The sequence below is a fragment of the Accipiter gentilis genome, chromosome 22 (genome assembly GCF_929443795.1).
Source record: "Accipiter gentilis chromosome 22, bAccGen1.1, whole genome shotgun sequence".
NCBI classification, from domain to species: Eukaryota; Metazoa; Chordata; class Aves; order Accipitriformes; family Accipitridae; genus Astur; species Astur gentilis.
The window spans coordinates 5525989-5549239 of NC_064901.1; the positions used below are offsets into that span (position 1 = coordinate 5525989).

General features: G+C 39.2%; 1 protein-coding gene across 9 annotated transcripts; it reads left to right on the forward strand.

The window, feature by feature from the left end:
• Nucleotides 1-341: 341 nt before the first annotated feature.
• Nucleotides 342-17168, forward strand: MBIP (MAP3K12 binding inhibitory protein 1). 9 transcript variants are annotated; one of them, XM_049825962.1, is made up of 10 exons: nt 342-477; nt 5453-5572; nt 7296-7517; nt 7624-7720; nt 9201-9266; nt 10962-11114; nt 13595-13692; nt 15013-15051; nt 15662-15726; nt 16214-17168. In XM_049825962.1, exons 1-10 carry the CDS (start codon nt 358-360, stop codon nt 16257-16259), a joined length of 1026 nt encoding a protein of 341 aa, XP_049681919.1. In that variant the 5' UTR covers nt 342-357; the 3' UTR covers nt 16260-17168. The 9 variants fall into 9 exon arrangements, with proteins under 9 accessions (XP_049681919.1, XP_049681920.1, XP_049681918.1 ...); XM_049825963.1 differs by lacking the exon at nt 15662-15726 and having other exon boundaries at nt 16217-17168; XM_049825961.1 differs by lacking the exon at nt 13595-13692 and having other exon boundaries at nt 15555-15726.
• Nucleotides 17169-23251: the final 6083 nt, after the last annotated feature.

A 23251-nucleotide genomic window follows, 5' to 3' on the forward strand; every position in this document is an offset into this window, starting at 1 on the left:
CCCGGGCCCCGCTGCCGCAGCCGAGAAGCCGCCCCGGGCCGCCGCTCCTGCGCGCAGGGGCAGAGCAGCCCCTAGCCGAGCAGGGCAGGCCAGGCCAGGCCAGGCCAGGGCAGGGCAGGCAGGCTCAGGCGCCGCGGAGGAAGCCCCGCACCTCCCCCCGCGCTGCCGGCAGCGGTCGCCTCCCCCGCCCGCCAACGTGAGCCGGCGCCCGCCGCGCCAGCCGCTCCCCCGATTGGCTGCCGCGCCGGTCCTTCAGGCCGCGGGGGCGGGGCCAGCGGGCACGGCCACCCGAGGGGGTTCGTCATCGCGGAGCGACGGCGGGGAGCTCGCCGGCGGCCTGCGGCTCGGCCCGGTGTCATGGCGGCGGCGCCCGGCCCGCTGCAGCCCGGCGGCCACGCTGCGGAGATCGGCGCCGACCCTGCGGCCTCGGAGGTGGCGAGCAGCGCTCTGCGCTGCCTGGCCGGGCTGGCGGGGCAGGTGAGTGCGGGGCGGGCGGAGCGGGAGGCCTGGGGCAGGGCTGGCCCGGGCGCCGCGGGCCCCGCACCGCACCGCACCGCGCCCGGCCCGGCCCGCCTTGGGGGGCCGAGCAGGGCGTGCTCCTGCTTCTCCCCGGCCTGCGGGGCCCTTCTCGGCTCCAGGGGCTCCGGTACGGCGCCGGAGAGAAAAGGCGGCGGCCGCCGCCAGCGGGGGAGCGGCCTCGCTTCGGGAGGCTGTTGAGGCCTGCCCGCCGGAGCCGTGACGCTCCTGTCAGGGCTGGGGCCTGGGGGCGCCGGCTGCGGCCCTCCCGGCGCGGGCAGCCGCAGGGTGCGCGGCCTGCCGCTGCATCCCATGGTCGTGGCCGTGCCTTTGGCTCTTCGTGGCGGGACGTCTCATGCCACTCTGTAGTTTGACGGGTCATCTCTCCCGCGGGAAACAGCAATCTGCCCAGTTGCCGTATCTTAACGGTTAGGGATTCGGAACTGAAAAGCTGCTAAAAGCTTACTTGCGCTTGAAATGGAAGTAAATGATCAGGAGCTTGGAAGTTAGCCTTACCTTGGTAATAACATACTATGAAACACACAGCGCATCTCGGTGGCAAAGCTGCTTTAAAAATTCTGTGGTACTTAAATTGAAATGCCTACTTTAGGTTTAGTAACGGCTATGGATTATTTAACAGATGTTAAGGTAGTGGTGGGAGGCCCTTGTCAGGAGAACGTTTGGGTAACAACGTAATTATTACCATAAATCATTTACAGATAAATTCCTTTTCCACTGCGGAAGCATATATGTAGCTCTGCGAAGGCAGTAGAAGCACTCTCTTGCTTCTGAAATTAGACAGCAGTTTGAAGGTCTGGGGCCGGATGATGAGCGATATCTGCAGGAGATAGTATAACAATGTATGTTTATGTTAGAAAAGTACCCAGAAATGGACTCTGTTAAATACAGAGGCATTTTAGTGGTAGCTGCTGACTGATCTGAAATTGGTTTTTAGAGCGTTTCACCTCTCATCTGAATAGAATTGTGTGTTATATTTGCTTCTCACCTCGAAGTCTGCTAATAATTGTCTCCCTTTTCAGACAAAAGTAATACAAAATTAAGGGCCTGAAAATTCAGGCGCTGACTAGTAAGAGTCTTACTTTTCCTATCTCTAAAGTGATTAAAAACTACCCTTGCTTTTGACCAGGAGTGCCAAACAACATGGTGATCATACACCACTGATTCATAGGATTGCAGAGACAGGAAGCCTATCTGTATCGTGGACAAAATATCACATAATTCTTCCTGGTGAAAATTCTAAATCTAATCAATGAAGAAGTAGCACTGTCAGTTTATCTAGATGCGATACTGTCATTCATACTGTTGTTCATACAGTGTTAACATGAGTGAAAGGTTGAAAAACACGAAGAATAAAGGAAAAGTTTCCTAAGCTCTTAACTAGGGTACTCGTCACAAGTTTAATTAATTGTTTTCAAAACTACATGAAATACTCTAGTTTCTCTCTCTTCTTCTGTAGCGTACTGGTTCTCCACAGTTTGCTCTATGTCTAGCATGTCACTGCTTCATGATTTTTAACAATATTTGGGTGTGCACAGACAATTGCAAGAGACCAGTTTAGAGTTGCTACATCCCCTTAGTAGAGTTACAGTCGTTATGGTGCAGAGTAAAATTATCTTCATTGGCATTTGGAGTGTATTCTTTCCATGACGACAAGCCTGGTTTACTGTGCATTGCACTGAACTATGAGTAGCAGTCTGGTTGCTCCATCTTAGCTGAGAAGGTCTTTTTAATTGCTCAGTCACGATTGTTTCCAGTTGTTGAGTTATACTCTTGTCTGCCAGTACTTGAGTTCTGGTAGATTTAACTGTGGTGTTTTACCAGCTTACTGACTCTAGCAATCCATCTTGCATTTGTGACTGAAACTACTGATTCCCCATCTCCCTTTTATAGAGATGAGTGAACATATGCCAGGTCATTAGCTGTCACAGTTTGTGATCCATCGTAGTAGCTTAAGTTGGATTTATGCTAGAGGGTTGGACTGTAAACAGGAATATTTCTGGCACAGGAATTTTTTTACTAGACTAATCACTTGCAGCACAGTGACTAGGTGGACATCTGGGCATAACAACTCTCAAAACCAATATGACTGGTGATGAAAAGTTCTTTAAGCCCCAAGTGACAGTCAGTGTCTTTCATAAAACAATTTAAAAGGACTGAAATGACTTATGGTCCTGTGAGTTGCTGCAGAATAGGCTGTGGACTTGTAAATATACAAAGGCTTTGAAGTTACCAAATCAACAGAATTTATAAACCTGCTTGTCACAGTTCTTATAGGTAGAAGGATGTGAAACACTGAGAAAACTAATTCTGTTGTACTAGAAACGTACCTGGATGCGGGAGGGGTTTATTCTTTACTTATATTTAAAAACAGTGTCTATAAGTTTAAAATATCACTGGCCTCTAAATTATTCTAAATCAGAAGCTCTCCTGGTTTTGTCCATTGAACCACCTGGACAGGAGTCACACACTAGGATATGAAGGCACACATCAGCTGATTCTTTTTGAAAAAGGAGGCTTATTAGGAAATTTATTGTGGTTTAACCCCAGCCAGCAACTGAGCACCACACAGCTGCTTGCTCACTTCCTTCCCACCCAGTGGGATGGGGGAGAGAATCGGGGAAAAAAAAGTAAAACTTGTGGGTTGAGATAAAGACAGTTTAATAGGACAGAAAGGAAGAAAATAATAATGACGATAATAATAATAGTAATAATAATATGACAATAATAATAATAATAATAAAGGAATTGGAATATACAAAACAAGTGATGCACGATGCAATTGTTCACCACTTGCCAGCTGATGCCTACTTAGTTCCCAAGCAGTGATCTGCCTTGCCCTGGTCAACTCTCCCCAGTTTATATACTAGTCATGATGTCCCATGGTATGGAATACCCCTTTGGCCAGTTTGGGTCAGCTGCCCTGGCTGTGTCCCCTCCCAACTCCTTGTGCCTCCCCAGCCTTCTTGCTGGCTGGGCACGAGAAGCTGAAAAATCCTTGACTTAGTCTAAGCGCTACTTAGCAACAACTGAAAACATCAGTGTGTTATCAACATTCTTCTCATACTAATTCCAAAACATAACACTATACCCACTACTAGAAAGAAAATTAACTCTATCCCATCTGAAACCAGGACAAAATTGCAGTAGGATTCCTATTTTGTTTCATTACGATGACTAACATCTATGCCTTTTTTACCCTGTCAGTGGACTGTAATGTAGTGTATAGTAGATGTTACTCCAGAAACTTTTGAAAGAAATACGTGCTTCAGGTGATCACGTATGCACAATGGCTTAATTCTTAAAGTTTTATTCTTACTAAATTCTAAAAACATTCTTGATGTCGTAACGTGTTCAAAACTGGTGTTTCCTAAAACATTACTTTTCCTACATTCTATGTAGTTTAAGTACTTGTGTGAAAAAGATCTAAAATACATTTTATATCTAGTCAGACCATCTCCTTTGGTATGTAATTTGGAATCTAACACTGGATTTAACAAGGCTATTCTTTGACTAAAGAAGGAAAGCTCAGGCTTATAGTTCTTTACATACAAAATTGTGATAATACCGGGGTTTAAAATTAATGTAGAACAACTTTGTATCCACTGCTTTGCCTTCAGAGTGATGGAGGCATTCTTCGTACTCTGTGCAGTGGATTCAGGAAACAAGTGCATATTCATTCTGTGTTCTTGTCCATAACATTTGATGCCATTAGAAGTTAGATATATTTAGACCATATGTTAAAGGACGCTTTTGTCATCTGCCCGAGGTCTCTTTTTCTTTCTTTTTTTTTTAAAAAAGAAAAAAGGAAGGATCGAGATGTAGATGTACAAATATGCGTATGACCTGGGAATTCTGTGTCTCAGAGTACCTGTAGGTCCTCTTGATTTTAAAGAAGAGTTTTATCTGTATCTAGAATTTGGGGCATTACTTATAGGTTGTTTGGTTGGAGAACAACCTACTTGGCTTTGGGAAATGAAAGTGCTCATTACTTCAAGATCTTGAGAAGACCTTTAGTGTAACAAAACAGCAAAGATGGGTGTGAAAGTATGTAGTTCATTAGTGATTATTAACAATCAGCTTTGTATTAGAAAGTGAAAGTTTATTTTTAGCTTATAGAAGATACATAGTTCCTTTAAATAAAACTTCAGATTCACTATCTGTGTTTCTCTTTATTGCTTTGGGAATTAAATATTGCAATTCCTTGGCAAAGAGAATAGACTATGGCAATTGTTATTTTGATCTGAATGCACATAAGGGGAAATAGTGCGATTTGGAAATGGGTTTGATAGTGGTGCTGTGTAGTCTAGAGTTTGTTTAACCTCCAGATTTTTTGAAGATTTATTTTTTAAAGACAAGAGTTTTTAAAGATTTATTTTTTTAAAGACTTATTTTTAATCTAAAACCTCCTCTGGATTAGCAGCAAATAAAAATTTCAAGAATGTGGCATGGTGCAGTATCAAGACCTTGGTTGTACAGGTATAGATAGCCTTGCAAATCACAGAATAAAATACATGAACTTACAGAGACTGCCATCCTGGGTGCAGGTTTCTTCCTACTGGTGGTTATATCATCTGTTAAAAGATTTGAGTGATTAACATGAACAGTGTGTTTTTGTACAATAGTTAACTGAAGTGAAAATCGACTAAAATTAAAGATCAAATTAATACAATGAAAGTGCGATGAGGTAGTAAGGAATTCTTAATTTTTGAATATACTCTACAAATACCAGCTTACTTTGAAAATGACAGCTCCTTGAATTATAATTAATGTCAAACCTCTCCAATGTCCTTGTATAAAAAGGGGTCTGTATGAGATTGAGCATAATTGTTGTCCTGTAGAAGCCTTGTATACTTTTGTGATGTTAATACAACATAACAACATAATTTTTTGTTGTGCTTGTTTTGGTCTCTTGAAGCTTAACCTTGGAGACGATATCGTGAAAGTTGTAATCGATTGGAGCAAGCTTCAAAGCACATCAGCGCTTCAGCCAACATTGCTCTTTAGTGCACTTCAGCAGCATATTTTATGTTTGCAGGTAAATATTTCATTGGACACATTCGACTTGACAAAAGTGATCAGTGTGGTTATATTACCTAAACTGTAAAATTTCAGTCATTTTGATCTTATATTGCTATGTCCAACAAAAAAGAATGCAGAAGTATTATACGCTTGGGGTTCCACTATGCTTCATAGGTACTCACACTTAGGGATTTTTCAGATTCGTGGTGGGAATAGCCACTGTAGGTGAGCAGGCTGAATAAATGCAGCCTCATTGATTTCTAGACTTGCATTGTAAATGTGATACATTTCCATCTATGGTGGGTTATAATTAAGCAATAAGACACGGCAGGTGTGTGTCATGCTATGATAATGATTCCATGCGTTGGGTGAGTTTTGAGGCTCATGGAGTGCTTTCAGTGGTTCAAGAAGTGGCATTATCCCAGCATGACACATCCTGGAGTGTCTTACTGCAATTAAATATATTTTCAGCGTAGGTTGTTTTTTTTTTTTTTTAAAGAGTAATTTCTTTGACATTAATGTCTCATCTTGCCAAGTAGCCAGTCACCATTACTGTCATTTCTTTTAACTATTTGAAACTTTCCAACCCTGCCAAAAGTACATGTAATTTAGTTGCATGGCAGGGTGAGCAGTTTGTCAGCTGGTAACTGAACAGTGCTTTGACCTTGATAGTTCATCTGTAAAAGGTGAGGATTTGAATACCATTATTTTGCTTCAGCTAGTCAATGAATTATATCAAGTGTGTAGTACTGAGAGGGAGAAAAAGGAAGTTCTTGTATTTGCTTGTCTGTAGGTAAAAGAAAGACCTTTAATGTTTTCCAGACATCCACCAAATCTTTGGTGTGATAAACAAAAAAGAGAAAATATGCAAGATAAAAGCAAGTACAATCCAACTGTTAGAACACTGCAAGTAGGAATTTGATTCCATTTCAGGAAATGTGACTGGTAAAAATCATGTTGTCTTTTAAAAAAAAAAAATATTCTAGAGGGAAAATAACCAGTGAAATTCAGACTAGATGAAACTGGTAAAAATTATAAAAAGGGGGGGTGACATATATATGTACTGAGGTTTCGTGATTACATCTTGTGTGAGTTATTGCAGTAGAATAAGCATTCATTTTTGCTGCTACAAATGTCAGTGCATTCTCTCATTTAATTTCATGACCTAAGTAGATAATCAACCGTGTCACAAAAAGCATGTGTTCAGGATAACGCCTATATATTTCATGTCTGTATTCTCTCATTCACTTGGGCAACTGCAGTTTCAAGTGGAGAATGTAGTGCTGTGGTGATAAAGTAAAGGCTTTACAGCGTGAAAGCATTGGCTTTCATGTTAAGGAGGAAAAATACTAAGCCTTACTGTTCTGAGTAGGCATTTGAATGACATGTTAATTAAGTGGCATTGGTGCTAATGATTGAAGCTTTGATTTAGCTAGTAACAGACAAGTAGCAGGCAGACTTTTGCAGAAATTTGGGAGTTTTCCTATACAAACTTCTAAAAGGCACGGGTCAAAAAGGCCAGAATCATGGTGTGCACAGTATTTGGAACTATAGCTTTTTTTTTTGTTTTGTTTTCTTTTATTTTATTATTGTGTTCTATCAGAGGCAGATGGAATTTCTAAAATTATTTGTTAGTCTGTTTTAGAAATTGTAATAGAACTTTTTGCTTTTTGTTTTGGGGGTTTTTTTTGGCTTTTTTTTTTTTTTTTTAACCCTAACGTACTGTGTTCTTTGTTCAGCCTCTTTTAGAGAAACTCCAGTCATTGATTAAAGAGGAAAATATAGGCCATGTTGAACCTGCAGGTAAAACAGAAGGCCAAGCTTGTGAAAAAAGTGTAGATGTTTATGATGGTAACTGTCAGATGGAAGAAAAGTATGCAAGTTATGACTTGGGAGATCTGAAGGATGCTCATATTAATTTTGATCCAGAGGTGGTCCAAATAAAAGCTGGAAAAGCAGAAGTAAGTGATTTACCTAAATTAAAAAAAAACAAACACAAAAAGACCTTTCTAAATTTTATATTTAAACAATGAAATAGATACATGCCATCATGTTTATTACCTGCAGATTGACAGGCGGATATCAGCCTTCATCGAGAGGAAACAAGCTGAGATCAATGAAAATAATGTCAGGGAATTTTGCAATGTTATTGATTGTAATCAAGGTAACTGGCTAGCCAGACTTTAATCTTCATAGCAATTTAAGTTGTTTATTTTTTTTATTTTTCAAAAGCACTATTCTATATTTAAAACAGAACTTTTAAGAGTAACTGTTTTAAAGTTAAGAACTTGCATGTGCACTACAGATGTTGTCAGATAGACAAAAAAAGAAAGTAGTCACTGGATGACAATGTTTAATGCCTCCCTTACAGAAAGATTATAGCTATTACTGTGTTCATTTTAAGAACTGCGTTCTTAAATCAGATGATTTTGTAGCTGTTGTTCCCAATGTTTTACCTAGATGTTCCTTCCAAAGTCAACAGAATTGCAATTCAGAAATGTCTTGTGAATTGTGTGTTCAAACTGAAGTTAATTTAATGCTAGTTAAATTACCAAAGTATTTTTTGCAATCAATTTGAATTACTAGCTACTTAGAATAACTTTTTCCTTTCAACATTACTCAAGCTATTGGTGTTTTTAATGTACCAATTGTCACAATTGGCTGTATCTATAACCAGTCTTAAGTCCATCTGGGAGGCAGGATCCCATTAGCATGATTAGTAACTGTGTAACCAAATGTCTCTTAAAAGTGAACACACTTTTATATACAGAAGTAGTACAGAGATGTTTTCTAAGTACCTGTGAACCCAGATGTGCATTGTCTCTGTGATGTACTTAAGCTTTTAGAGATCAAAGCTTATTGTTCCATAAGCTTTATAGAAAGAGAGTTTAACTCCTTGAATATTAGTTGGAATGAAAATGACATCTGAAATCTAGTAGAATATGCTAGATAGTAAAATACCGATTCCTAAAATAGTTAATTATGTACAGAAGAAATATAAGACCTTCCTTTTTATGTTCAGGCATAATAAAATAAAGCTTTGGTGTATATCAACAGAGATTAAAATATAAACTTTAGAATAAACTGAGATGATCTGTACTGTAGGTTTTTATAATTAAACAAATTAAAGAAGTCACAGGCATCAGAATAAATGCAGGAAGGTGACAAAAGAATGCTGATGAGTAAACTAGACCAGTCTAAAAATAGGAGAACAGTTTCAAAAAAGGACACAAAACCAGAATAACAGTGGTAAGCAGGTAAAAGGCTTCTGTGCAGGAAGAAAGAAATAAGTTACAGAGGAGTGCAGTGAAAAGGAAGAACCAAATAAAATGTAAATTGGAAGAAATTTGGTCCTGTTCCAATAAACTTATATACAAGTGTGCATATACACTTATATACACCTATATACAAGTGTGCATACATTTATGTAAGTGACTTATCCAGTTAAAACCAGTAGATCCATGCAAGTGTGTGAAACTATTAATGAGCAAGTGTTTATAGAATGAATGAAGTATTTCTGATGTTTTTATTGTATGAAGAATTTTAGATTTGTTAAAAGCCTCAAAACTAATGATGGTTAGAATATTTTAAATGACAAATACGAAATTAGGACCTCACTTTTTATATCATTATTATTTATTTAGAAAATAGCTGTGCCAGAACAGATGCCATTTTCACACCCTATCCTGGATTTAAAAGCCATATAAAAGGTAAGCAACTATTTTAACACCCATTTATTAAGAGTGTCCAGATAGAATTGCACTGATTAATTTTTTACTTTAAAATGTTTTATAGATTGCTCAAAAAATTCAAACTTAACCTGTTGATTTTTGACTCTAGTGAGTACTTTTACATCTTCGCTTACTTCTCCAAGGTTTTCAATCCCATAACTGCTGCATTAAGCTGATGGTTATGCACGAAAGTCCAAAACAAAGTAGCCTATTTTCATTGTCTGAAAGGAAAGATGCAAAAGATAAAGCAGGACAGAGAAGCTGAACAGTTCTTAGCTTTTCTTGTAAGGCAAAGCTAGCAGTCCAGTTAAGGAGTTGAGATGAAATAAAATGATATTCTGTTTTTCATTAGTCGGTGTAAGTATATTGAATTAGAAAATAGTGTTGGGACACAGTGGAAGTTCTGAGACACAGGTTTATGGGAAGTGGCAAGCTGGGGAACAAGCTTACCACTGCACTACCTTTTGGGCAAGGAGTAAATAGTGTAGAAATGATTGTCCAACAGAAGTTATGGATAAAAGATTGCTTGTCCATCTACTGCTCTCTAGGTGTATGCAAGTTACGCTGTGTTTAAAAACAAACAAACAAAATCTCCAAAATGAGAATGAAAGTAACCCTCTCTTCCATTTTCGAGAGTGGTAGTCAGTTATCCGCTTGATACAGGTTCTAGAAAGCAATTCATTGTTCTGAATACTGTGAAGCACGATGATAGGTATAAGCATTAAAAGGTCTGGTGAACTAAGGGAGATGGGGAAGTGGGTATGAGTTTAGAATCTTTCACTAACAACCCCTTTCAGTAGTCACTTTTTTTAAACTGAGTGCTAGTTTGTAACTTGAATGGTAGCGTATTACAGGAAAAAAGAAAAGTTTGCACTTCCAGTAACTAAAACCCAAACAGTTCATCACTGAAACACGAATAACACTTAGAAAGGACTTGGAACTAAAACCAGCATAAACTGAAGCAAGAATGTAACGTGACCTTCATGAAGTACTGAGTAAGAAGGTGTGTGCTTCAGTGTCTAGAGTTGCCAACATAGTCTTTAAGTCTGTAGTACACTGCAGTATTCCTATCAGGAAGGACTTGAGAAATGACTGTGATTTCAAGAGACGTGACCAAAATCTTCCAATGAAGACATGGTTCAGCAGGGGGAAAAGACAGACCCAGAAGCAGCTGAAGAGTCATTAAAGCTGTTACCCGAATAACAAAAATTAGAAGAGAACTTCCTTGCTGAGATTTGTAGCGGTTCTTCTAGTTGTTTACCTCCCCTCATCTTCATGTATTTATGATGCTTCCTGTAATATTAGGTCTGGCCTCTTCTTTGCATTCACAACAGCTCACATGTGCAACTGCTGACATAGATATTGGGTTTTCTGCTATTTATCAGCAGCTGATGACAAATTCTTGATACTGCCATTCTACATGAATGTATGAGTAATTCTTTTACTTTGCATATGTAAAGTCCTAGGGTTTTGTTTAGTTTAGTTACTCATGCAAAAATAGGAAAATACTTTTCTTGAACCTTTGATCTTAATGTGTGTGGGACCCTTCACATGAGAGACTGATGTGAAATTGATTTAACATAGGTTTTCATATTTTAATATTTTGATTGCTTTAGTTAGATGTTCTTTGTGTTTCATGTGCATATATGTTAAATTTGTGTTCTCTTTACTTAGTTTCCAGGGTAGTAAATACATATGGACCTCAGACTAGATCTGAAGGAGCACACGGGTCCAGTCACAAAACCAATGTACCCATTCATGATTGTGGAAACCAAGCTGTTGAAGAGAGATTGCAAAACATTGAAGCACACTTACGGTTACAGACAGGTTTGTATCATGTTTTTATTTTGACATCAGTGTGCCAGTTTGTACTACAGTTATCATTACTGTAGTAAACCTGGGCAAGTCTATGAAACCTGTGACTGTAAAAACAGTGGATAGATCCACTGAAGGGTTTAGTCACCACAAGTACTGCAATCTAATGTTTAGGTTCTTATGCCCAAAATGGAACCCAGATTTATGCCCAAATTAGGGTGCTAAGTTAGTAAATCTACACTTGATGTGGTGGCAAATGAGAGAGGAGCACTTCAGGATGGGATTTAAAACAATCTGGAATGTTTGGACGTAGGGGTTCTCCATAGTCAGTGGAGTCCTTCTGCCTTGACCCACTGAATGGGAAAAGCTGAGGTTAGGACTCAGTCCTGCTTCATGGACACCCTGTGGGCTGGGGATAGGATGAACCCAAAACCTGAAACCTTTTCCTAAAGGTGGGTGATTCTTGAAATACAGTTATGCGAGAAGCTTATTTCCCAGAATGTGGGAAGCTTGTTGTCAGTACTTCCCTTTAGCCATGCAAACATGAGTTCATACCTTTCACTAAAATAAATGCCATAGCCACCAGGCTACTGACTTTAAGTAGTTTCTTTCCTCACCCGAGCCCCAGTTTTCTAGAATATAACTCAATGAGGCACTTATCAAGGAGGAATCTGTATTTTTCATGAAAAAACAGAACAGAAGCTGAGATCTTCACCTAAGAAAGTGAATGTTCTACACATCATACTGCAGACTCACATTTTACTTTTTTTGTTTTCTGAATACTGAATAGATGGCAATACTTTCTCTAAGAATATGGTGAACACTGACTAGACTACTAGATTCCTGTGAATGCATAGTGGATCCTCTGGTGGCAGGGAGAGTAGAATACTCCTAGATACTGTTGAGACGGCAGACAGGGCTTGATGCTTAGCTGTATAGGTGTCTCAAAAATAAGGTGCTTTTTGTGCATGGAAATAGAATTTGCAAGTGGCTGGCTAGCGTTAAGGTTACAACATGTAGTAGCTTTGGAGTTTATGCATATCAGGGATAATGATTGGGGGTAGCTAAGGAGGGGTCCTTGCTTCCAGATTGTGCTTGTAATAGGTAACATAATTTTGTTTGAAGGAGCAGGTCAGCTAAACTACAGTATAGGGGAAGAGGATGAAAGTGTGCAATTCCAGCTCAGCTCCTGTCCAAATCAGCATTCCTGGCGAAGGTCTCAAGATCATTTGTTACTTACCCCAGCAGCTGTGCAAAAAGTATTCATCTGAGCAGGTAACCTGCCTCAGCTACCTGCTCACCAGCTTTTGTTTCTGAAGACTGAAAGAATTAATTGTTCTTGACTTACCTGCTGTTTTTCAGAACAGCTTCTTCTAGTGCTAGCACTGCTCTTTTCCCTTTACATTAAGAGACAGCAATATTAAGAAGAGTGAGAGGTTAGCCGATTTAATTAGTAGCTGCTGAGTGACGTTAGAGAGCAGAACTGAAGGAGGGAAACTACCTGCAGAATTGTCTGTCTGAAGTGAGGAAATAGATGAATGGCAAGAAACCCATTAGTGCTTATTTCAGTAGTTTGTGGAATAGAATTGTCTTACCTACTAGACTTAGAAATAAATGGAAATGGGTGGCAAGAGTTAGAGTAAAAGCTTGCCAAGGCTTTGGTTGTCACTACTGGTCAGACCCAGACTATCATTTTAATTGGGATAGCCAGTAGTTAGTTGTGATAAACAGTGATTTCAGGTTATAGAATACGATGTAGCATAAATAAGATGCTTTCTAAGGCTGATCTTCTGATCAGTTCTGTTCTTACACGGGGAAACAAGCTCAAGCTGCTGTGGTACAGCTGCAAAATGGGTTGATGTGGGATTTGTCGTTGCTGTTGTGTTTGTGGGTTTTGTTCTTTTTTGTTTGGGTTTTTGGGGGAGTTTGGGGTTTTGTTTGTTTGTTTTCCAAATCTCTGTTACTCCTTCATTCCACATACACATTCCCCATCCCTGCTTCTCCCATCTATGGCTAGGCAAACGCTGTTAATTGTCAAGCACAACTCATACCTGTCCCTCTAACCTCCGATGCTCAGTGGAGATGGGTTTCCTTCAGAACAAGCTTAGGTATCAATGCTGAATTTATGTCTGGTCTGCCATCCCATCTGCTCCCTCCTGATGCTGCTGTCAGTTTTGAAGTGGTAACATTTTGTGTGTGACAAATGTATTGTAAGAGTGATCATTAGTTGTTCCAGGGACCTTGTCAGACATATTTCATCCACCTGCATAAAGTTGCCTATTGTCTTCACTGACTGCCCTGGCTTATCAGTCAGGTTTTACTCTGAATCATATTAATTACCCTTCCTTTTTATTATCCCATCGCTCATTTTGTTTCAGCTGCTGGTTGATAGCTGGACTTGAAGAATTTACCTGTAAAACTTGCAATCTTTAGTTTAAAAAGTTGCTCAAGTGCTTTTCCTGATTTCTTTGTATTTGTACTGGTGTATTTAGGTGGTCCTGTACCAAGAGACATTTATCAGAGAATTAAGAAGCTTGAAGATAAAATCCTTGAGCTGGAAGGACTATCTCCTGAATATTTTCAATCTGTAGTAAGAAATTCTCTCAACTTCTTTCAGCATACCTAAATGCATTCAGTACTTTTGTGCTCATATCTTTGATGTACAGACAAAAACCTAAGGAGTCAGAGGGCAGACTCTTTTGATAGACAACTCTTGCTTGTTGTAATGGTTATATTTCATGTGGACTATCTGTGTAAGTTCATATTTCTACCTAATTTCTCATTTGAAAGGAAATAGTATTTGTTGGGGGGGGGGGGAATTGCAGCCACCCAAGCTTAACTAATTTGTAAGAAATGTATTATATAGGTTGGATTCTGCCTGCCCCCCTGCAAAAATCCAAAGTGTTTCTTATGACAAGAAAATTGACTAAAGTTTTGATCTCGATACAAATCATTAATGGCTTAAATCAGCTGAAATCCTTCGGGCTTCTGTACATGATCTGATTACTGAAGATGAGCTACGTGAAATAACTTCCAATAGGATGAGAGAGTAAACCCTTTAAAAATTGTTTGGTGTGATTCTGTGGCTTTGGTTTCTTTGTTGCTAGTCTTCAGGCAGAGTTTTGTCTTTCTGAATAGTAAACCTTATGCTTCATTCACCAAAGGAGATTAGGACAAAGAGAACAGTAGTTGTTGCTACATCAGGCTCTGCTTGTCTGTAGAAATTTCTTGTCTGTTATCTTGCTCTTCTTTCCCCACGTAACAGTAAGAATGTCTCTTTTACTGTTGATCATATTTTAATTTGTATCTTCTCCCCTGAGACCAGCCAAAGAAGAGTCAGCAATTAAAAATCAATAGCAATATTATAAATTTTTGTTTCATTTTTTTGTGATCGAGACCAATATTTTTTGTGAGGCTATTCCTTCTAGTTGTTGGAAAACAGAAGTTAAAACGTACACTTTCATAAGCTGAAATTTCCATGGAAAGTGCTTTAGGATTTTCTCTAGAATGGGGATCTGGGAAAAAATTTGTGATGGTGGGAATAGTAGTATTGTGCAGTAATTAACATTTTCTTGTCCAGAGTTTTGCATAAATATTAGTGTGGATACATGAAAATTTTAGGGAGAAAAATAGTGACAGCTTCAAAAGCTGGATATTGATCTTGGTTTTGTCTGAAAGGAAGCTTTAAGCTGATAGTTGGCTGCCAAGCGTGGAGAAGCTTCAATGGCTTCTGACTCCTCTCCAGTAGTATTTCTCATGATCCAAAGTACTTAATTATAAAAAAGATTTCTTTAATCCATGGAATGGCAGTCAGTGTTCTTTCTGTGCTTTAAAGACTCTTGTCAATGTTGTTACATTGGTCCTCTGTCAGTGCAACATTAAGTCTGTTTTGATTATGTCTTTTCTTTAGAGCTGTTCTGGCAAGAGGAGAAAGGTTCAACCTCCCCACGTAAGTGCTATTAAATTTGTTTACCTTAAGTCTAGGATGTTCTGAGTGAAAAGTAATCAGAAGTTCAACCAAGTAAATATCTGACTTCTCAGAAACAGCTGCATCAGTATTGGATAGCTTGCTGGCAAAGAAAGAGAGGGAAGAAGACAGAAAGTTAATGGGTGTCACAATGAAATGAGTCTTCTAAGAGTCTGTAGTAGGGTAGGTTAGTGTTTTCACCAGTTAGAAGGATGATAGAATAAAATGAATCTGTAATGTTATCAAGCTGGGGGTAACAAGCAATTTGTGAATTCTGATCAGCCTCCTAGTAATGTGTTCTGGTTTTGTTTTGTGGCTTGGTTTTTTTGGTTTTTTTTTTTTTAATTTTAATTTTTTTTTTATTGGCTTTATCAGTTTATGAAGAGATAATAAAAGTAGAAATGGCTGGCTTGGCAAAAATGTTGCAGAAAGACCTGATATTATAGCTGATGTTATCCTAAGTCAGTTAGACTTGCTGTTTTTAGGACACTATCACATAAGGGAAAGCATTAACTGTGTACCTTGGGACACGAGAGAATTTCTCCTCAGTGCAAGTGAGACTGTAGCTGGAACACTGTCTGCTACTGTCCAGGACACTTGGAGACAGATGGACTGGAGAGAATGCTTAGAATGGGCTGTGAGCCATCTGAGACTTGAGGAAGTAGGCTTATTTACACAAGAAAAAAATCTTCCATATGGTGAAATATTTTTATGAAAAGGATGATGACCGGTTCTTTGTATAAGAAGAGAGAAAAAAATTGTCAGGTTAAGTGGGCACAGAGGAGATTGATGTTGGGCAATAGGAAAAAACCCCTTCAGTTGTAAAGCTCGGTTCTACAAGATCTAGATAGTCTTGTCCGGTGTTTTAACATCAAAGGATTTTCGGTTCTTTATGAACAGGTTAAACAAGCATTTAATGGAAATGGCATGGATATATTGATCCATGATTAGGACTGTCAGTTTCTTCTAAGTTTACATTCTTTCTCTTTGAAGTTTCAATAGCCATAGACTAGGTTCAGACAATTCTGCAAAAGTATTTCTATCATTTAGTGTAATATGCAGTGACCTCAAGTATCAAGTGCTAGACCACTTCTCTAGTAATTACAAGATGTAAATGATTGTGTTTTTTATTTTGTTCTTTTAGCAGAACTATTCATTGGCTGAACTTGATGAAAAGATCAATGCTATAAAACAGGCATTACTGAGGAAAACAAAAGAAAGCAAGTCCAAGGAGGCTGAGCGGCTTCTTCGATAAAGTCTTTTCAGAATCTTCATTGTGCTTTACACATACCTAAACCATAGACCTCAGTAGTGTTCACTGGGGATGACTTTAGCAATGAAAGCAAAGTATGCATATAAGCTCCTTTTGGATGATCTTGAAAGCTTTCTTTCTGAAGAACTCATTGAAGAACAGTCTTATTAATGAAATAGTTACTTAAAAATGAAGAATGTTTTAGAAATAGCATTCTAATAATCCATTCCCTTCTGTTATAAAGGAGGATTGCAGCATTGTTTGTATGTGGAAAATCTTGACCTGCATACAAAAGCTACATTTCACATGTGATTCTTGGTGATTGAGTATTCAAAAGGGCTATCTTTTGAATACTTTTCGTGTAAGTAGTTTGCATAGACTTGTGAAATAAAATTAAATACTTCCTCGTAAGTAAACTGTCTTAGGAAAAAAAAAATTACAAAAAACCTTGCAGTATGCATGCTTACCTGCATTTTCTTCCACATGTGTCAGTGTTTTCACAGTTGTTAGAAATGCAGCGAATTGTGTTTCTGTTTGAAAGATGGTTATGGAAATCCTATATGTGTAAATAGACAAACCTGTTCTTCACTTCGTCAGTGTCCTGTAGGAATTCAAACTTCTTACCCTGCTAACAAACTTAATATATCCTAAGGACCACGCCAGGGGAGGTTTTGAGGAGCATGCCAGCAGGCAACAGCTTCCCTTCCTTCCATATGCATGCTTACATGACTTCTGAAGCGTGGATGCTGGGTACGTAGTTTAAATTGAAGTCAGACCTTTGGCCACACACTGAAGTGTGATTTTGGTTTTTGTTTTTAAATAAACCATTTTCTGTTTATACCACTTCTTTAGTTTGTTTGCTGTCTCTGTCTTTATTCCAGTTTAGAAGAAAAATAGCTGTTACACTTTTATGTTAACTGCTGTGTTTACATCAGTCATGTTATCGATGTCCCTGTATCAGTCTCTGTGACAGGTGTTTTAAACAGTACTGACTGGACACAGTCTTGCACTTTGAAGAATAGTAGGCATTTTCTGTGATTCTGTGTTCTTACCTAGACTGACGTTTGTTGTAGCAACTGCACCTAATGCTTCTCCGAAGGTGAACCAGCAGAAGTGGGAGACAAAGCTGCTTGAGCTCTGGTCCTAGTTCCAGGAAAGAAGACAGCATGATAGTTACTTGTTCAGATGCTTAATACCCGCCCAGGAAGAGATAAACCCAAACAGTCATGAGTGCCTCAAATACAACATTGGATACAAAGAGGTACTTTTGCAGTTGAAGGCTCTGACCTGCGTATGTGTAGCACTGTTACTCAGATTGTATGCTACCTTATCAGTACCGTATCCTACAGTGACTACTTGTGTTATTCAAAGCATTGCCATTGTTGAAAATCCTAACAGCTCATATTATGAGGGGTATTTTGATGAAGCAGCATAATGAACTGCAACTTTTGCCTCCAGTAGATAAGCTTCACTTGCTGCCTGCAAACTTTTTTTTTGTACTGGGTCCCAAGAGTCATAGCTCAAAAGAGTACAGTGTGGATATAATCGTGCCTAGCACCACACACTTCACACAGTAGTACTTGGAAGAGTAGTGGGAGATGGCTGTTGCAACTGGGGACAGGAAGGATGACCACAGGGATTTAGCTTTTACAAAGCAGTAGCCTCTACTCACATGTGTCATAACGCAAGTACTGGTGGGACATGCTGGCTAAGTCTACTGCATTTGCACTATGGAATTTTCTCTGGAAAATTCTGGAGTGAAGCCCTAGAAGATACTACCTAGGTATGAAAGATTTGTTTAATATTAAATTATTTGTTGTTAGTTTACATTAAAGCAAGTGCATATATAAATATACATATTAAAAAAAAAAAATACTTCAATCCTCATCTGGGGTTAGTTCTTGGAATAAATTACAAGCTGCTTTCTTCAAGGGAGGCTGGTTACAAGAAGGCTTCATTAGCAGTTTCAAAGTGGCTTTTTCTGCAGTGAATTGCCTGCTACTTGAAAGATGTCTTGCCATGGGATTCTCCTTTTTCTCAAGATGGCAGCAACATAGCAGTTAAGAGTTGAAAGCATAATGAAGATGCATTGTAGCAAGACAATAGCTAAGGAGACAACAGCAGAAGTACTCTGGATGGTAATTTATTAGCCCTATATACTTTATCAAATAAATGCTACAGAGACACTTGAAAAATGTCAAGGTATTCATCTTGCTTTGTTATCAGACCTTTCCCGTACTTTGATTTCAAGTTGTTAATTTCTTGTACACTTAATGCCAGTGTGCCTGCCCTATAAAAATTCATTGGAAAGATATTCTCTGCTGTGAGTTGCACATTAAAAGTAGTTGCAGATTTCAGGGGGCTGCCAAGCTGTTGGAAGTTTCCCTTCCTCTGCTATATGACTTTTATGCATAGAGGGACAGGGGAACTGGACATTGTTCTTGTATTCAGCGCTACTGATCTTACTAGTTTATCCTTCCTGCCTTTTGCCTCTTTGGGTTTTACCTCCTACAACTAATTTCCACTGTAAGGACTATTTCTGCAGGAAGAGATTAGCTACCCAATCCACCACACCCCCATAATAAAGGGGATGCAGGATAGACCTCTTACACTACCCATTTCCCAGAACTACCAATTATGCTGGTTTTCTTTCTTCTGCACCTGAAACACAACAGTGCTTGCTGATAGGTGGAGCTGCAGTAGGTGAAGTCTGAAAGGTAACTACAGATGAAGCAAAAGCAGAGTGTTTACTATCTTGTTGACATGTCGCAACACCTTAACCAAGACCTTTTTACTGATACAGGGCTGATCTACATTCCTTTTCCTCCAAAAGGACACACCAAAGTATGGTTAAGAAGAGAACTTTGTATCTTGGTTAAAATCTTTTCCTTCTCCACTTCAGCTAGAGCTAGCAGCAAGAAAAGCAATTCTGTTAGGACCATGTGAATCCCTAACTTGGTAGTGGATAAAAGCCACCTGGATTTGGGTTACACAATGGTAATTTTGTATAGAACGTTTCCCTGTGAAGGAACTCTTGCACTGAAGTAACTGCAACCCTTTGCAGGATGATACATCACAAGGTTCAGATGAAATTCTGTGAACCTTTCCCACATGTGTCCAATCTATATATCTCTCTCTATATATATATTAAAATTGCAGGCAATTAAGAATGGCATTGCTTAATTAACTCACCCAGAACAGGTTTACCATTGTTCTAGTGTATAGCTATTCCACGTTACCAATACCAAAAAGCTTATTCTGCTGTAAACTGGCAGGAGAAGAATGACCACGGTACGTCCTGCTGGAGAGAGATTGCGAAGTGTTCCAGGCTGCCAAGGCTCTTACCTGAGCTACATCTCTTCTGCTCTGATGTTTTCAAGGTGCATGCTTTTGAAGGAAATGCTTACAATCTCTGTAGCCAACCAAGAACTGAAAGGATAGCTTGGTTTCTGCTGCAAGAAGACGAGGCACACTTGTATCCCAGCTGCAATATGTAAAATTTCACAGATACAATGAGATATTCCATCTCATTTATGCTTACGTGAAAGCTGACCTAGCAATCTTTCCAGGTTTTGGAGAGTCCAATAGCCTGCATTTCACACTTCAGCTCAGTTACTAAGGGCTTCCAGTTACAAGATAAAAAAATATAATCATACAGCACTGTAAATTTGGCATTAATTATTTGAGAAAGGTGTCCAAGAGCATCACTTTTAAGCCAAGAAGTTGTCTCCCTTAGGAATGCTTCACATTGCCGTTTAGCACCTTGCACGGGAGATGTGGTAAAACATCGGCACTTGTGTTACTGTGCAGTTCTGCTGTGTGTGCATGACCGGTTTCTTTGCTTCAGACTCCCGTGAGTAGGGAGTGATTCATCTCTAGGAGGCTAATTTCTTACAGTTGAGTGCAGGATTTTAATAAATAAACCCAAAAGTGAAGTGCCCTTTTGAACAGCCCTCGTATCAGCAGGTAATATCAGTAATTTAGGAAACTCAAACCATTCACCGTTCCATCCAATGTATTGTGATCAGTGCTGGATTATTTATTTTAAAATCCATCATAAGTTATCTCTTTTGTTTTAATTAAGACCTTACAACACCACTGAGAAATTCTAACTGCAGAATGACAAAGATACATTATTTGAAGGGGAAGTAGTCAAAATACTGAATAAAAAATGTATTTTTGATTGGTTAGTTTACAAATCATTTGCACCAGCGAGAACAAACAAAACATTTTCTACAGTAACAGATGCTGAACCATCCTCTCCTGACTGAGGGCATGGAGAGGGGGGCTTTGAAGAGGAAAAAACATCTCCAGAAAGATTCCCTTACAGATACCTTTTCCCTTCCCCCATAAAAGCATTTCCCTTAACCCTTCCTGTTGAAGACTTGCTGAGTACTTCAGGCTTCTGTAGCCATAGGAATCTCTCTACCCTGATTTCAGATGTGCTATAACATGAACCTGTATAATCCTCTCACATGGCAGAAAGTGGATTAAAACTATCTGCAGCCCTGTGGGTTGCTGAGGGTCCAGGCAACCTGTCCAAAAGCGTTGGGCTACACATTGCCTTTGCTGCCAGCATTGCCCTAGCCCAGATAACATGCTCCTATGGCTAGGAATAGGATTTGCTGTCCTATCGGATAATCTATCCCACCCAAGAGCAGTAAGACCAAACTCAGGTGGTCTCCAGGAGGTGAGTTTTCTTGTCATTGCTTCCTAGGATATATGGATTTGATTTCTTCTGACTTCAAGTGCTACCTGATGGGGGAGAGGTGGAAGTATGTATTGTAGAAAGTCTAATGATTGAGGAATAAGAAAAAAGAGAAAGCACATTTAAACAACTGCTTCTGTAGATCTTGTAATGAAACTGCCTTGTCATGGACAAAACACTTAGAAGTAACAATGACAAGAATAAGCATTGTTTGAAGCTATTATTTAGAAATCATCTAAATTTTTAAAGGTTAATTAGTGTAATTTACCCATTTTGGTTATTTAAAAGGGTTATACATGAACAATAAATGTAAGAGTTCAATCCTTTTTATTTCAATAGTTGATTCATCCACATCTGTTTAGCTTTTTATGACCATCTAATTGATTAGTAGAATTCTGTCCAGTACAGATGGGCTACTGTTCATGACTACTTTCATACCGTTTATATTATTGTTGCTCTGATTTTTATTCAAGGCCAAACAGAGGGGAATATAAGAGTGTGATGTTCACCTAAACATAACAATGACATTAAATTTCTATTTGGCTCTGAGACAAGAATAGATTTGTGGAGACAATCCACTATGAATACAAATAAGTTGTTTATACATAAATATAATAAATTTTCTTACTTAATTATGACCTATTTTACCGGTTCTACAATATGCTCTGTTGTTACGAAGTTTGTAGCAACAGCCAGGCTAAATCAATTGTCACAAACTCATTTGGCTCAGAACTAGAATTATACCCCTACTAACACTTGCGAGAGAATAAAAGCTACGCCTCTGTAGCCTGTTCTAGGATAATTCTAGTAAGTTTATACACAGTCACTCATACAGCTGTACATGCATATGCTACATTATTTTATCCACAGTTTATACATACAGAATGTTGCATTTGACGGAGACTCTTCCACTTCCCTTTGAGTTGTCAAAATGAACAGAAGCTGGCTAGGTGTTTTCCACCGGAGTATCCTCTCTTGCTGTGAAAACACCTAGCACGAGCAAACCGTCACCAAGCGCTGGCCTATAAACCTAGGTCTTGTGCCCTTTCGTTTCTGAGTCTTCTGGGTATATGGGGAGTAGTTTGAATAACCTGCACTGTAGTTGTCTTTATACAGAAGAATTGTTATCAACCCCAGACCCTGAATCATCCAAATCATTCAAAGAATGAAGAAAGTGCCCTTAATTTTTCAGAATTTGATGTCACCAAATAACAGCATCATAAAATGGGAGAGGGGGCCAGAGCCTTCTGTTTAATACAGACTAAACTACCGCTGTGGGAAGGCAGACTGTTCAAATGACAGCTAAGCAGATTCTACGGCCTGTAACTTCAGTTACAGGGTGCAACAACAAATGTCATGCTTGCTTGAGTTATTTGCCACAGCTTAACATGAGACGGCCAAATACAGGAGTCCTCAGCACAGTGGAAAATCTTCACCGACATGTTGCAATAGTTTGACAAAAACATTTGTTAGCTTGTAGGGATGAGAGAGATTCTCCTTTAGAGTGAACACTCACAATTCTTCATTATTACGTGTCGCAAACAGCAAAGGAGGAAAACCACTACAAAATGGAGATGTTTTGGAGCATTTAAAAATCAGTATGTTAAGAGTTGCTGATGCTAACTGCTTCTTACCCATGGAGAAACAGTACTGATACACTCACCAGCACAGGTTGAGGGAAGCATCAGTTCAAACCCCACACTTAGAGGGAGCGTTTCATCTCTGCCTTTGTTTTCAAACAATAACACACACCAAACAACAAACTGTTCTGGCCTGTGAATTCCACTTTAATACAGTACAATAACATTTGTGTGTATGGACTTGTCTTTTAGCTGTGCCAAAGTGTTTCACCGAGTGCCTGTAATGCAATTATAAGGCAAGCAAGCAGTGGAGAATGAGAAAAATAGTTTTTCACCTTTGCTATACCTATTTCAAATGCAATTTGAAACAAGACAGAGTCAACAAGAGACAAAATAAGGTTGTTCCAGGTGGTGGAGCTGCAGAAGAGAAGACACTTACCCAGCACAGATAGCGGTGAAGGTAGAGAAGAGACCAGGGTGATACAAGATGGGCCAAAGGAGCATGTCAGAGATTGACCTTGCAGGATGCTACACAGAAGGGTTGTTAGCACAGAGGAGATGAAAACAAAGAAAAAGCAGTTTAACAGGAGAGGAAGGAACCAATTCTGGTTACATGACTCTGACAGGCTGCTGCTGCTGAAG

Coding starts and splice junctions, on each gene's coding strand:
- MBIP (XM_049825961.1), top strand. CDS start 358: ATGGCGGCGGCGCCCGGCCCGCTGCAGCCCGGCGGCCACGCTGCGGAG. Junction 7,721..9,200: donor TGTTATTGATTGTAATCAAG/GTAACTGGCTAG, acceptor TTATTTATTTAG/AAAATAGCTGTGCCAGAACA. Junction 9,267..10,961: donor ATTTAAAAGCCATATAAAAG/GTAAGCAACTAT, acceptor CTCTTTACTTAG/TTTCCAGGGTAGTAAATACA.